The 16,280-nt window shown below is 49.6% G+C and overlaps 1 protein-coding gene across 1 annotated transcript; it reads left to right on the forward strand.

The window, feature by feature from the left end:
- Positions 1-5,666: 5,666 nt before the first annotated feature.
- On the forward strand, positions 5,667-7,391 carry LOC119441325 (SAP30-binding protein). Its single transcript, XM_037705945.2, has one exon. It carries the CDS (start codon positions 5,900-5,902, stop codon positions 6,698-6,700), a length of 801 nt encoding a protein of 266 aa, XP_037561873.1. The 5' UTR covers positions 5,667-5,899; the 3' UTR covers positions 6,701-7,391.
- Positions 7,392-16,280: the final 8,889 nt, after the last annotated feature.

Here is a 16,280-nt window from a genome sequence, read left to right on the forward strand (position 1 = left end):
CAGTTGAACGAAAGTGGGAGCAAGCTGCTCCTATAGAAGCCGGACATCTGTGCAGGTCTGTAGTTCCAGTAGGTCAGGCTATAAAACATGTAATATGTAGTGAGAAACTCTATGGTGATCACAAACGTATTAAGGTGAGTTTTAGAAGGGAAATGAAAGTAGGTTGGGAGCCAAGATGAACAACCAGGTGGGATATTTTACTCGGAAAAGCAGCTTGAAATAGCAACCCAGCAAATTGAGGAAGTAATTTCAGAGGATACAAAAACAGAATGGACATATGCAAATTTAACAGGGCTATTTGAGCTAGAGCTTACTAAGGTACGAGTCAGGACAAAAGGGAACAGAAGACGTAAACCCAAGAGCTGGTGGGATGAGGAGGTTAAGAAGGCCATAGAGAAACGTCAGGAAGCATCAGGGAACACAGATATTCAAAGCGGAGGGGTGAACCAGAAGCTGATGTAGACAGAAAATGGAACAACTTCTTAAACTGTAGAAGGGAAGCATCCCATTTTATCAATGAGACAATTAGAAGAAAGGGGACCCAATGGTTGTCAGAAGTAAACAAAAAGGGTAGAAAAGCAGCGAAGAAATTTTGGAAACATCTCAACTCCTTGAGTAATAAGACTAGCCTAGAGCAGAGGTTTATAGTTACAGCTCAAGGTGTTCGACTAGAGGGAGATGAGGCAATGGAACATATAAGAACAATGATGAAAGAAAATTTTAAAGAAAGAAACATAGCATGTGCTCAATCTGGTGAGGATAGACTGGTTAGTGCAGCGGCTCCAATTGAACAAAGCGAGTGGGAAAGGACAGAGAAGAGGGTTCCTAGTAGCACGTCGACAGGTCCTGATGGCATCCCAATTATGTTAATAAAGACATTGGGCCCAAAATCTAAGAAAGCATTAAGAGATCGAGGCAGTGAGCAAAATGATAATGGACGGTAAAGCCTCCGACGGGTGGAGACTGAGCAGGATGAGCATGATATATAAGGGAAAGGGGGACAAAGCCGACATAAACAACTACTGTCCCATAACAGTGACGTCAGTGGTTTACAGGGTGGTGATGCAGATTATAAAGGACAGACTGCAGGCATGGGTGGAGAGCGAGGAGGTGCTGGGGGAACTACAAAATGGGTTCCGAAAACAAAGAAGGTTAGAAGATAATCTGTTCTCATTGACACAGTGTATTGAAATAGCAGAAAAGGAACACAGGCCACTATGGCTTGCATTTCTGGATATCAAGGGAGCCTATGACAGTGTAATCCAAAAGGATTTGTGGGACATACTGGGCACTCTAGATTTGGAAGATGGAGTAAGAAATCTTTTAAAAGATATTTATAAAAGTAACAAGGTGCTTATAAAATGGGAAAACAAGGTATCTGGGCCTATATATAGAGATACAGCAAGGGCTTAGGCAGGGGTGCCCTCTGTCACCTCTGTTGTTCATGCCGTATTTACAAGGATAAGAGAAAAAATTAGAGAGGAGCGGTCTTTGCTTCAACCTTTCCTATTTCAAGCAAGGAGAATGGATTAAACAGTCATTACCAGGACTGATGTATGCGGATGACATTCTACTTATGGCTGACAGCAAGGAAGACTTGCAGAGATTAATGGACATCTGTGGTAAAGGGGGAGATAGCTTAGGTTTGAAGTTTAGTAAAGAAAAATCGGCAGTCATGATTTTTAATGATAATCAGGGCAGCGAGCATCGGATACAGGAGGTTACGCTGGAGGTGGTGGATAAGTACAAATATCGAGTGTGGATAAACAATGGGGCTGAGTACCTAACGGAACATGAAAAATATGTAACGGCTAAAGGCAGCAGGAATGCAGCTGTGATGAAAAATAGGGCACTGTGGAATTACAATAGGTACGAAGTGGTGAGAGGGATTTGGAAAGGGGTGATGGTCCCTAGTTTGACTTTCGACAATGCGGTCCTGTGCATGAGATCAGAGGTTCGAGCAAGGTTGGAAGTTAAGCCACAGAACACCCATGGTTAAGCAGGGTAGGTAGACTGGCTCTGGGAGCACACGGAAATACACCAAATCAGGGGGTACAGGGTGACATGGGATGGACGTCATTCGAGGGCAGGGAAGCCAGCAGCAAGATAGAATTTGAGGAGCGATTGAGAGAAATGGCAGAAAAGCGGTGGGCAAGGATAGTTTTCAGTTATTTGTACATGAGGAATGTTGATACAAAATGGAGGAAGCTGACCAGAAAACTGTCAATCAAATATTTGGACTGTGATAAAGGTCTGTGGAAAAAATAGAGGTCTGTGGAAAACAGAGATGCAGACGAAATCAGCACTGGGAACATACAGAACTTTCAAGCAAGAAATTGCCAAAGAAAATATCTACGATAATTCTAGGGGAAGCTCTTTGTTGTTTGAAGCCAGGACGGAAGTATTGCGGACTAAGATGTACCGTGCTGTGCGTGTGGAGAAGAAGAGGAAACGGCTGAACACCTCATACTTGTCCATGTCGAGCTAATAAAATATTTAGCTTCCCGAGGCCCTCCTGTGACGCACCTGATAGGAGAATTGTTCCGCAAATTTGAAAATAATTTTAAATAAGCAAAAAAAGTGCGAAAACGAAACCGAAACCTGAGCAAGCAGCCGAGCGAACCTTTGCGTGTGACGTCACGAATGGAACCTCGGCGGGGAAGGCGCGCAACGCATGCCGGTCTCGCCCGCGGGGCGACGAAACCGGCGAAGAGCAGACGCTCAGCTTATTCGTGACCGCGCCGGACTTTCGGGGACCTTCGGGCTACATTGCAAGCTGCACCACCTATTCGGATCTGTCAAACAGTGACAGTTATGACTCAGACGAATTCAATAGCCACGAATCGCCGTCCTCCACCACTAGAGCCTGCACCCATGCGCAACATATCGCGCTGCGACATGAAGACCAAGGGATAGCCCTAACCACTGATATACGTGCTGCTTGCTATTTAAGGTGTTTTACCCCTCTCAGGAAACCGCTTCGCATGCTCACTGTAAGATGTGGAGCACGACTTCCCGCATTTGTATCCCACAAGAACGCCGCTGACAGTCCAAAGCACCGACCGGTGCATTTGTTTACATCGGCAGGTACAGCGACCACTCGTACGTCGTTCGCTTGAGATAGCCGCTCATCGGCGTAATCAATTAATGTCAGAACATATCAAAACACGTAGATTTTGTGCGTGTAAGCACCGGTACATCACTCTGTGTCGCGCTGATACGTGCGACCACACGCCTTCGGAAACAGCGAGCGGGAGACCGTAGTAGGGAAGCGTTGTGCAGCCGGCTTCTTCGTATTCTCTTCATGCGCACAATTAGTGTTCCGTGAAGTAGACATAGATTAGGACATTGAGCGTATGATCGTTCATTTAGAGAATGTATAGTTTTCTCGCGGAAACGCCGATGTCACGAAGTAAGACATCGTTGGCAGCTGAACGAGACGGTTTGTTTACGCATGCTGTATCGAAGGGGCCTCCGCTTGCTGCCCATTCCGGATACGAGGCAAACAGTGCACCTCGTAAGCTAAATAATGAGTCAGCATAACAATAGGTAATAATACACCCAGGGATTTGCGTAGTCACATTTCATTTAGGGAAGCGCCGGCGAATGCGACTGGCGGCATTCGAGAACGGCAACGTATAAGGATGTTGATTGCGCGTCGTGTTGTCGCTTGTAGCTTTTTGCGTGTGCACTGTACGAAATGAGGAATGGTTTATTTCAAATCCGTATGGTCAAAACTGAACTACAGAAGCAGCTTTCCTCATCCTAATAGCTTAATTAGCTTCATATCAGTGGGTCTGGTCCGCCAGCAGCAGACTCACGAACTCGGCCACTGTGATAGGCTTAACCTCGGCTGAACGCGATCGGCATCGGCTCAAACTGTGTTTGCGGATGGCGAGGGCTGAAGTTCGTGCAGCCAACAACGCAACACCACTTGCCACCCCGCATCACTTGCCCGTCCACAGGGAATGCAACTTCTCGCGACAGCAACATCTCACACCAAGCACTAGCTCACGATCGTCGACTCCTGCACGCTCTCGTCGCTGTCGTCTGCATGATCCCGGCATGCTCTGCGTGCGTGGACCATTCCTGACGTCATGCACAATGTGGCCTATAACTGAGGAGGAGGTAAGGTAGGGTGCTCGAGGCATTAAATTAAATTCATTTGTAAAAACTCTGTGCAACTCTCAAGCCTGATTTTTTTTAGGGCATGACGGAGATATTCAGAGGAACAGACCCAGCGAATTTCATCGACATCCGTTGACACCGAAAAATCGCCGGAGTTGCCCTTTAACCCTACAGTGCAAAGCAACGGGGCTGACTTTTTCAAAGCATTGGGGTTTAGGGACAGTGAAGGCAAAATAGACTTTAAGCGGGTAGAAATAACCAAACAGAGGTTATCTGATTGGTGGCTAAAATCAAGGCAGGGGTGAAATTTCACCCACCACAAAGTACAAAATATGTTAATAGTCATGGCTAGGTGGCGTATGCCACCGCCCTATTTAAAGGGTTCAGCCTCCCATCCATCCATCCATGTGGGGTTGCCAGTTGCTAGCCGGTTGCACGACCTACTGGAACTACAGACCTGCACAGATGTCCGGCTTCTATGGGAGCAGCTTGCGCCCACTTTCGTTCAACCGGTGGCCATAGGTGGCGCTTTTATAACCTGTTCGTCTGCTACTCGGCGGGCGGCTGGGCGGCGTTCGAATGTGTGCGCCTGCTCTTCTGTAGCGAAGACAGCTAGCTGTTGTCTTCACATTTCTTGTGAAGACAACAGCTAGTATGTCAAAATTGTTTAACTGTACTCATTGTAGTGGTATGTAATAACACGTAAAATAGTACACAAATTCTTTCTCGGTTTGCCATTATGCAGAAATTTCGCGCTGCTCCACAAAAAAAAAAAAAAAAAAAAGAACTAACTGATCGAGTGATTGTTTACGTGTTTTTTCGGCCCGTCAAATACGCATCGCAAAGCTTTTATGAAACTGTGAAAACTGATGCTAGAGTCCTTGCTTTGTTCTGCTTTGCGTGATGGCACACAGCAGTATACCATAATGTGATCGTTTACGTTATCCCATCTGTAATTAACTCAAGCAAGCTGCATGTAGTCAAGGCTGAAGTTGCATGCTTCAGCAGCGTCTGCAGATTCACGCAGTTTCTGTGTGGTCTGCGTATACATATCGTCTGCGTGATTATTTTAAATTTCCTTGTTCATATCAATATGTCCAGTTCTTTATTATTCTATTTCATTATTACTCCATTGTACTATGTTTTATCCCATGAATCTTCTGGTAATCAGATTTCCCCCCCCCAACTGCGAAGGAAATCTTATCGTCTGCCGGCTGTACTCGTTTTCCTTTCTTGCACCGCTCTTCCTACTGTATCTCGTGATTGAAATGAGAAGTAATCATTTGCAAATTTTGTTTTCTTCTTTATTTTCGTGAATTTATGCATTTACAAACAATGTAAACGATCTGTGGCTGCCGAAATAGCGGCACGAGCTCTGGAAGCAATCGCAGAAGCAGACGACAGCGAACAGGTTATAACTAGCGCCACTCTGCTCTTACGTTCTATCCCTAGCGGCAAAAGGGGTGAACTAGACCAGGCGTGCTGGAGCAGGGAGATCTGTGCAGGTCTGTAGTTCAGTAGGTCGTGGCCGGTTGCCGGTTTTTGTCGCCCTCTGTGTAGTCAAAAGTAAAGGAGGCATTGGTGTAGTCAGCGTGGCTGTCTCAAGGGTCTCAGGCTCTTGTACCGTCGTGTTCTCTTAAGCCTCGTTCCCCGCTTATTCCGGAATTTAGTCCATCGACTGTGTGGTTGCGCGTATCCTCGAAGTGCGCACTCCCGGTAGGAGTGCATCGCGGTTTCAAACCACTGCCGTGACCGCCGCTACTGCCCCGCCATGAACAGCGATTCCTCGAAAGCGACAGCGTTGGCGTCGCTGACCGAGACGTACACCGATTCGGAAGGCGAACTCGACTCGGAGCCAGAGACCACCGAGCGCAAGGAGCCGAGCATCGAGAGCACGCCGAACTCGCAGAGCGGAGTGCCGCTCGTCTCGTACCGCGCCGAGGACGAGGACGAGGCGGTCGGCGAAGACGACGAGGCGCAGGCCGAGTCTGGCCAGGTGCTGTACGTGCGACCCGAGTCTCCGGTCTCCTTCCACCGATGCCTGCAGAGCTTGGGACCGAACGGCGTGTTCTTGCCGCCGGAGCCCCCGGGCCGCTGCGCGCCGGCCCTTCAGGAGAAGATCGCGCGCCTGTACGAGCGCAAGGTTCGCGATGGGCGGGACATGAACGCGTCCATCCAGATGCGCAAGGACTTCCGCAACCCGAGCATCTACGAGAAACTGATCGCGTACTGCGGCATCGACGAGCTCGGCACCAACTACCCGCCAGAGACGTATGACCCGCACAGCTGGGGCCCGGACTCGTACTACGAGGAGCTCTCACGTCGCCAGAAGGAGGAGATGGACAAGCGCGAGCGCGAGAAGAAAACCAAGGTGGAGTTCCTCACAGGCACGGCCAAGAAGGCCGAACCGCGCAAGAGCAAGTGGGACGTGGGCGGGACGCAGCCCGTGCTGGGCGTCGTCGCGAGGCCGGCCGCGCCTTCCACCATCCTGCCGCCGCCGTTGGCGTCCAGCAGGCCCACCGTCATCTCGGCGTTCGGCACGCTGCCCAAGAAGCCCGCCGCCAAGCCCTGAGCGCGAGGCCCCTGTGGTCTTTCGAGTTGTTCGTGCAGGCCGCAGTGGCCCGCCTCACTTGTGACGCCTGAGAACCAGTTCTCTTCAGATACCAAATTGGCCCGCATTGTGGCTCCAAAGTGTGTCAGAAAAACACTATTAACTCTTGCAAACTACAATTTTGACATGTACTAAACAAACGAGACCTCTTGTTAGTTATTTAATTGGTGAAATGAAAAAAAAAAAAAAAACAGGAAAAATTGTAGGAGGGGGGGGGGGGGGGGGGGCAGAGGGCCCGGGCCACATCAGCGACCTCATTCCACCGGTATGCACAAATGTTTCTTTTTTTTTTTTTTTTTTAGTATACAATGTGAGGGAAAATATGATGGAGTTGTAGTGAACACATTCTTTCAAATTGGGAAAGACCACTGTATACTTCTTTGTACAATTGCCACATTTCTTATTTATTTTTCCTGCCATGTGGAGCAGTGACGGGGATGTTTAACTTGTGTGCTAGACCAAAACACACTTTTCATGAGTGGTGTCCCACAGCTGGCTAGGAACTCTCATGCTCAAACACAGCATCTACCACTGGACATTGCAGGTGTAGTCTCTGGGGAGATTGTGATTCAGTTAGAAACTGGCATACCTGCTGCCTCCATTTGTTAATTTGTTTCATGGTTATCATTAATAAAACCTTATTTTTTGACAATGACGTGAATTGGGAGTTTGATGCATTAAGGGTAAAGCACACCAACAGTAGCAGGTAAAGAATGGAGGGGCAATTGCTTCTTGAAGCGATACATGCACCATTGGATTGCCCGAACAGATTCATCTATTTCATTGCTATTCATGTCACATTCCTCGGGCGCTCTTGTAGGTGAGAAGCCTCTTCCCAAGAAGCACTCGCAACACGCCGTCTGTTGCGGTCCGTCCTTGTGCCCTTTACCCTTTAGCCATTTTCAGGGCACCTCAGTTACCTTGACAAGGCTTTACAAGGCTTGTTGATGGGCTAGTTGGTTCATCGTATGCAATAAAATTAAGAGCACAAGAAAAGACACCAATAAGACTGAACAACACAAGTGTTTGTGGTGTTCAGTCTTGCCTGTGTCCTTTTTTTTTTTCACTCTCCTCATTTCAATTGCGCTTTTTTGCACCCTCAAGAGTGAGGTGTTGTGATGTGCCAAGCAGGAAGATCTAGCGCCCTGACACAAAGGGTGCGAGACCAGGAGGGGGCTTCTTCTGTAAGAGGCGTCTGACGAGCTGCTTTGTTTGCTTTCTTTTATGCATAACACAGTCCCTGTGCATGAACACAGTGAGTGGTGTGTGTGGACCAGGTGGCAGCGAGATGTAACATGAGGGGTCCTCTCGTGCATGCAACAATCCCTCATCAAAGTTCCTGCCATGCAGTTTGCAAGTGTGTGTATGTGTGTGTGTGGGGGGGGGGGGGGGGGGGTACCAGCTTGTCTGAGCTGTCATCATCCTAATGCCCAGTAATTCTAAGTGTGCAGTGCATTATTATATTGACACGCCAAGTCAGTACATTTCCGTGTGTTGTGCAGTTGTAGTTTGCTTGTGCTTTATTTTGCACGCCGCGAAGGATTCGGGCGAGAGAGACAAAGACGACGAAGAAGACGTTCTGCTCGATCGGAGCTGTTCTGCTGTGTGACCGGTTGTTGCTTGTGTTGTTATTACCGTGACAAATTGGTGGACGTGCTGGGTATCATCCTATGCCCTAATTTGACCTCCCGACGCTTCAAGTCCCAACCACCATTCCCGTGATTCCGGAGGAAAACCGGGCACTTCGCCACAGCCGCCGCTTGCTGGGACTATCTCCTGAATACGGCCCATTGAGCCCAGTAAGAATGTCAACCACAGGGGCAAGTCAGACGCAAGAGAGCGACACAGTCCAATCCACTTCTACCCCGAGTGTCGTCTATCCAGCGCACGTTCCGAAGTCATTTCATGGTGACGTGTTCGAGGACGTGGAGGATTGGCTAGAGCACTTCGATCGAGTCGCCGCAGTCAATGAATGGGACGACTCTAAGAAACTGCGCTACGTTTACTTTGCCCTTGAAGACTACGCTCGCACATGGTTCGACAATCATGAGGGCTCCATCACTAGCTGGCAAGATTTCCGACGACAGCTTCGCGAGACGTACAGCAGCCCCGAAAGGAAAGAAAAGGCCGAACAGGCTCTGCAGAGTCGGTTTCAGAAGCCAAATGAAAGCGTGGCCATGTTTGTCGAGGACATGTCCCGCTTGTTCCGACGTGCTGATCCAGGTATGGCCGAGACAAAGAAAGTTCGCCTCTTAATGCGAGGGGTGAAAGAACAACTCTTCGCTGGGCTCATGCGCAACCCTCCAGCTACCGTCACCGAGTTCATAACTGAAGCGACGACAATGGAGCGAGTGCTGCAGCAACGATCCCAACAGTACGATCGCCAAAGCACCGTCACCGCCGTGTCATGTTTCACCTGCAGACATGATTTAGCAGCACTCCGAGAGCTTGTGCGAAGCGTTGTGCGCGAAGAGCTTGAGGAAGTTCGCAAAACTGCTTGTCAGCTGACTGTTACTGCGCTTGGTGACATCATTCGTGACGAAATCAGGACCGTGACCCAACCATTAGCACCAACGCGAGCGGAAGCTCCAGTCCTGACATATGCCGAAGCCTTACGGGGCCCTCAACCATCTACGGTACGACGTTTGCCTTCCCCTGTTTCAGCTCTGCCGCCACATCAATTTCCCGCTACAAATGTAAACTCGTATGAGTACGTAGGCCCGCGAGATATCACACGGAAATCAAATGTGTGGCGCACCTCGGATAATCGGCCACTTTGCTACCACTGCGGCGCAGCGGACCATCTGTATCGTCAGTGCCCTTATCGGAGGATGGGCCTTCAGGGATTTCACCCTAACGCGCGTCGACCAAGTAATGGTGAGCGCCCACGCGAGATTGAGCAGTTCCTGGCCTCTCAACAGCCATGTTCTCCCGCACAAAGACGCCAATCACGTTCACCATCTCCTCGGCGCATCATCTCGCCTAGCCGTTACTCTACGTTTTCTGATGTTCGCAACAGGTCCCCAAGTCCACGCCCACGCCAGGAAAACTGAGGACAGCGACCTCCGGGGGTGGGGCCGCTGCTGATCGTCCTGACAAACACCCTCCGACACAAAAAGTTCACGACGACGATTTATCCGCCACGCCATGTTCTGATAACGACGCAGTACTTTCCGCCGATATTACAGTAACCGTCGACAATTACCAGGTCACCGCCCTCGTTGATACCGGCGCCGACTACTCAGTTATGAGTGGTGAATTGGTGGCTACTCTCCGAAAGGTGACCGCACCATGGAATGGTCCCCAACTCCGTACTGCGGGTGGTCATCTCGTGACGCCGGTTGGAAGGTGCACTGCCCGAGTGCTTATCTGCGGCTCTGCCTTCATTGGATCCTTCGTCATTCTGCGGGAATGCTCCAGGCAGCTCATCTTAGGAATGGACTTTCTTAGAGAATATGGGGCCATTATAAATCTTCGAGAGCTGTTGGTAACATTTTCTCGTAACGCAATCTCGCACGAATGCAAATTGCACAAGATAGCTTTGCGTGTCTCTGATGATTCCGTGACCATACCACCTCGTTCCAGTGTACTGGTTACCGTAGTGAGCGACAAGGACCGAAATGCCCTTGGAGTTGTTGAAACCAATGTGTCCATCCTCTTCTCTCATCAAGTATGCGTCGCCCGCGGCCTCCTCGAACTGACCAAACAACCTGCTGAAATCCTAATCACGAACTTCAGTCGCGAATACCAGCACTTCACGAGGCACGCTGTTGTCGCTTACTTCGAAGAAATCGGCGACGCGAGAACCAGCCTATCACTCGCAGAACTTTCCTCCGCCCAACACGATGAGAACCAGTTTACTATTCAACTCGATGTGAATTCTAAACTATTGGCTCAACAACAAGATAGTCTTCGCTCTCTTTTGCTTTCTTTTAGCAACTGTTTTGCCACGACGTCAAAAATCAAGCAGACACCCGTTGCGAAGCACAGAATTATAACCGAACCCGCCGAAAGACCCATCCGACAGCATGCCTACCGTGTGTCTCGAAGAGAACAAGACGCCATTCGTGAACAAGTCAAGCAAATGCTTGCTGACGACATCATTCAGCCATCTACAAGTCCATGGGCGTCACCAGTGGTGCTAGTTAAAAAGAAAGACGGCACACTGCGTTTCTGCGTTGATTATCGCAAACTCAACAACGTTACAAAGAAAGACGTCTATCCGCTACCTCGCATCGACGACTCGCTGGACCGACTTCGACACTCCAGATATTTTTCATCCATGGATCTGCGTAGTGGTTATTGGCAAATAGAGGTCGATGACCGGGAAAAGACCGCATTTATTACTCCTGACGGACTCTTTGAATTCAAGGTTCTTCCTTTTGGTCTGTGCTCTGCTCCTGCGACCTTTCAAAGAATGATAGACACTGTTTTATCCGGTCTTAAGTGGCAAATGTGTCTTGTTTATTTGGATGACGTCGTTTTTTCGGAGACTTTCGAGCAGCATCTTCAGCGTCTTTGTGCAGTGCTTGATACGCTCCGAACTGCAGGCCTGTCACTCAAGCCCGAAAAATGCCACTTCGGTTACGAGGAGCTGAAATTCCTTGGTCATGTCATAAGCTGCGATGGAATTCGCCCGGATCCTGAAAAGACGCGAGCTGTTGCAGCCTTCCCAACGCCTACGAACAAACGCGAGGTTCGCCGTTTTTTGGGACTTTGCGCGTATTACCGTCGCTTCGTACCAAATTTTTCGAAAATAGCTGAGCCCTTGCATTACCTCACAAGAGACAATGTCGCTTTCGTTTGGAACCCCGAGCAACATCGCGCTTTTTGTGACCTACAACAACGACTTCAAACTCCTCCAATCCTAGGTCACTTCGACGAAGACGCCGACACTGAAGTACACACAGACGCGAGCAATGTCGGTCTCGGCGCCGTCCTTGTGCAGCGGCAAGAAGGTATAGAAAGAGTGATCGCCTACGCTAGTCGTGCCTTGTCATCGGCCGAATCGAACTACTCGACTACAGAAAAAGAATGTCTAGCTGTTGTGTGGGCGATATCCAAGTTCCGACCATATTTGTACGGAAGACCTTTCAAAGTAGTCAGTGACCACCATTCGTTGTGTTGGCTTGCCGGTCTCAAAGACCCCTCAGGCCGACTTGCTCGATGGAGTCTTCGCCTTCAGGAGTTCGACGTTACGGTTGTCTATAAGTCGGGACGCAAGCACACAGATGCCGACTGTCTGTCCCGCACTCCTGTAGAAACGACTTCGCCTGAGCTAGCTGAAGACGACAGTTTCCTCTGGGCCGTCACAGCGTCTGACTTGGCTCAGCAACAGCGTGATGACCTGGAGCTTCGCCCGCTCATCGACTACCTTGGGGGCCAACTTACACAGCCACCACGTCCATTCTGACGCATAATTTCGTCGTTCTTTCTCCGCAACAACGTCTTGTACAAGCAAAGCTTTGACTCCAGCTCTCAAGCCGATCTTCTGGTGGTACCATCTGCGATGCGAGAAGAGATCCTGCATGCTTGTCACGACGAATCGTCCTCTGGCCATTTGGGGTTCACGCGTACTCTCGGGCGTATCCGCCACAAGTACTACTGGCCTAAACTGTCCCGTACCGTTAAGCAATACGTGAAGACTTGCCGAGACTGCCAGCGGCGCAAGACGCCGCCTATAAAACCAGCTGGCTTGTTACAACCTGTCGAACCACCTCGGGCACCCTTTCAACAAGTCGGAATGGACTTGCTTGGACCATTTCCTAAATCTTCGGCTGGCAACCGATGGATAATAGTTGCGACAGATTATCTCACTCGTTACTGTGAAACAAGACCACTTCAACGAGCTACTGCTAACGACGTCGCCAATTTCTTCATGCATGATATCGTCCTCCGCCAAAGCGCACCAGCACTGGTTATTACCGACAGAGGGACCGCTTTCACAGCCCAACTCCTGGATGAAGTGATGACCCTCAGCGGCACTGTTCATCGTCGGGCAACAGCTTATCATCCACAGACGAACGGCCTAACCGAACGGCTCAACAAGACCATCGCTGACATCTCTCAATGTATGTCGACGTGGATCATAAGAACTGGGACAGCGTCCTTCCTTTCGTAACCTTCGCCTATAATACCGCCGTTCAAGAAACCACAGGATTTACTCCTTTCCGCTTGCTTCACGGCCGCGAGGTTACCACAATGTTAGACGTAATGCTCCTGCCCGACGCCTTCGCATCTACCACAGTGAATGCTGCCCAATATGCTCAGTGTGCCGAGGAAGCTCGTCAGCTAGCTCGCCTGCGCATTCGCTCTCAGCAACACTACGATGCTCACAGGTACAACCTCCGACACAGAGAAGTTACCTACCACCCCGGAGACAAAGTATGGATCTGGAGTCCCGTCCGCCAGCGCGGGAGGTCGGAGAAACTTCTCCGGCGTTATTTCGGGCCTTACCGGGTTCTTCAACGCCTCAACGACGTCAACTACACAGTTGTTCCAGAGAGCACCACGTGAAGCTCCCGCCGTACACCACAACCGGACATCGTTCATGTGGCTAGGATGAAGCCATATTACGCACGCTGACCACCTACCTTCCCTACTTCGAAGGCATTGAGACGATTCTTTTCCAGGGGGGGAATAATGACACGTCAATTCAGTACATTTCCGTGTGTTGTGCAGTTGTAGTTTGCTTGCGCTTTATTTTGCGCGCCGCGAAGGATTCGGGCGAGAGAGACAAAGACGACGAAGAAGACGTTCTGCTCGATCGGAGCTGTTCTGCTGTGTGACCGGTTGTTGCTTGTGTTGTTATTACCGTGACAATATGTTGTCGAGAGTAAAGGGCCGTTTATAGTCCGACATAACGCGAGCGCGCACGCTACGTCACGTTAGCGAAAACGAACCCCTCTATAGTTGAGCGCACCTGGCGCAGCCAACGTAACCGGCAGCTTCGACGCGCCCCGACGGGCCCGGCGCTGAATTGGCTCCTGACCCATTTGCGCGTTGGTTGCGCCGACTGCTCCAACCCACAATGCATTTCACGCGAAGAAATAAAGCGCCCATGCCGCTTCGCCGACGGTCGCAGATAGCAGCGCGCGGGCTTGAGATCATTCTGCGCATGCTCCGAAGATAACAGCCGACGGCGCGCGCATCGGAGTATTGACCCTTTTCGCGGCGATCCTGTGGGCGCTGCCATGTTTGATCACGTGGTGACGCGTCTGTTGCTTGCCTCAACTGCCTCCGTTGCCTCGTTGTTTACAATGGAAGTGTATGACGCCGGCGCGGCTTAGAAAACCTCTGTTTTCTGAGATATCGTAGACGGTGACTAGGTGGACGACACAAAGCTTTGATCAGAGCTTCAGAGAACATGCAAAAGCACTTTCGGAGCCGATTAAGCTGTGTCCAAACGGCGCAAGCAGCGTATATGGTGCTTGTTCTAAATGGGGGGCTAAATATCTATTCCAAGCTATCCAAATATTCCGCTCATGAATTCAGTCAGGATTAGTGTGTTTTGCTCTTTGTTCTTTATTCGGTGAGTATTGTGAAGGAGTGCATGCTTGTCAGTTTCTGACTCGGTGAAGTTCCTCGGTGCGCGGCCACTATCTGATTATTTTCTGCCTAATCGCTCGCGGGTGTGCTCAGTTCCAATAGATTTGTTCTTGCTGCGCACAAGGCTTGAAACGTAGCTGTTTTGTACATTGTAATTCCTTGTAGCAAATATATATTACAGCTAGTAACTCGCTTAGTCTTGCGGACCGTCGCAAGACATTCAGCTTCGACCATTCGTCCGCCATAGGTGTAGTTCGTCATTTATTGTGCGTATACAGTGCGTATATATTCAAGTGTGCGCCCATTCGCTTATTCTTGATACGTCGGCGATATAGTGGGCGTAAGTTATCCTGCCATTTGGGACAGATGTGTATAGATAACGTGCGCGAAACTTACTATGACAGGAAGCAGCGCTACTCCCTTCGTCATTGTTTAACGAGTGGTACTCACTCTTGCCGACGTTCTGGGGATGAAGCCCTTTCTTTGAAGGTTAGCGATACAAGGCTGGCGGATGAGCAAATTTCTGTATCCTCGAGGAAAGCCGTACATCACGAAATGCCGGTAACACGTTCGGACAGTTGCAGCAGCTGTCCGCGAACTTGGCCACACAGATTCATTCTATTCCTTAACATGCCAGTCACTATTTTTCCAGCCAACTACTGCACACGTCTTCCATCCACATGATTCAATCTAGCATGATTGGAGCACAGAGTGTTAGTGAAAACTCGGTTGCATTTCCGACAGCTGATCGCACAGAAGCAAGGTAGAAGCAGTTATTGTTTCGTATTCGTGCGCGGTCTCTGAGGAGAGGTATGGCGCGCCGCCGTGAGCGCCATCTCGTTTCTCTAAAACAAACTGCTCCGCGAAAAGAGTCAGTAGAAGTGATGGTGTTTCGGCTGGCGCAGCGCAACCAGCGTAGCGTGGCTGGCCACAAACGACGCTGGCTCGCGCCCCCATAACGTCGGACTATAAACGGGCCTTAAGCGTATCCTCCATGTTTGCACTCACCATGAGAACTATTTTCTGCGACCTCGGAGGGGTAAGTGCAGATAGAAAGGTGAATGTACTGTAAGATCAAGTTGTGCAACCTGGAGGGGTATTCTTGGGCATCCATTTTCAGAGATACTTTCACGAGATTAGTGCCGGACACGACTGTGTCTATGACCGTTCCTGTGCGAGTATCAGCGTCCAGTGCTAGTCTCGTGAAATCCCGTGAAAGCATCTCTGAAAGTGATTGCCCGAAAATACCACCCCTGTGTAACTAGCTTGCCACAACTGCTCAGGTGCAGCATAGGCAGAATTGTACACATCATCACTTAAAAGGAATTTTTAATGAATCTGTAAAGGTCTCTGTTGTACATTTTATACTGACATTTAAGGACTACTTATTTAAGAAAGAGTTCAGAAACCGCAAGTGGCCATGCACCGGTTTCCATCGTTGGAATGCATCTTGCTCTCATGCGCTAACAACTGAGCAGGCACTTGAGCTTTGCCAAGTCATCGTCGCACTGGTAATGCCATCTTGAAAGGGAACATTGTCATCCACCCTAACGAAGCTGCAAAGCAGTAATACCATCTTATAAGAGTGCAACTGTACATATCGCTTATCTTAATACCTGCTGCGGTACCCCAGTGGCTGTGGCATTGCGCTGCTGAGCTAGAGGCCACTGGTCAGATTCCGGCAGCAGCAGCTGCATTTTAATGGAAGCTTAATGCAAAAACGCCTGTGTACTTAGATGTGGGTGCACATCAAAGAACTCCAGGTGGCCAAAGTTAATCTGGAGTCCCCCACTATGGGGTGCCCCATAACCAGATCGTGGTTTTGGCACGTAAGAACCTAGAATTTAAATAACTGAATTAATTTCACTTCTTAATCAAGGCCATAGCTTCGAGGTTGAGTGTTGCAGTTTGCACTGTTTCTCCAGTCTACAACAGAGAAGCCATGGAGAAGCAGCACACACTCTTATCAAAAAATTTCGTCATGCACTATAGG

This window comes from Dermacentor silvarum, chromosome 2 (genome assembly GCF_013339745.2).
Source record: "Dermacentor silvarum isolate Dsil-2018 chromosome 2, BIME_Dsil_1.4, whole genome shotgun sequence".
In the NCBI taxonomy this organism is placed as follows: Eukaryota; Metazoa; Arthropoda; class Arachnida; order Ixodida; family Ixodidae; genus Dermacentor; species Dermacentor silvarum.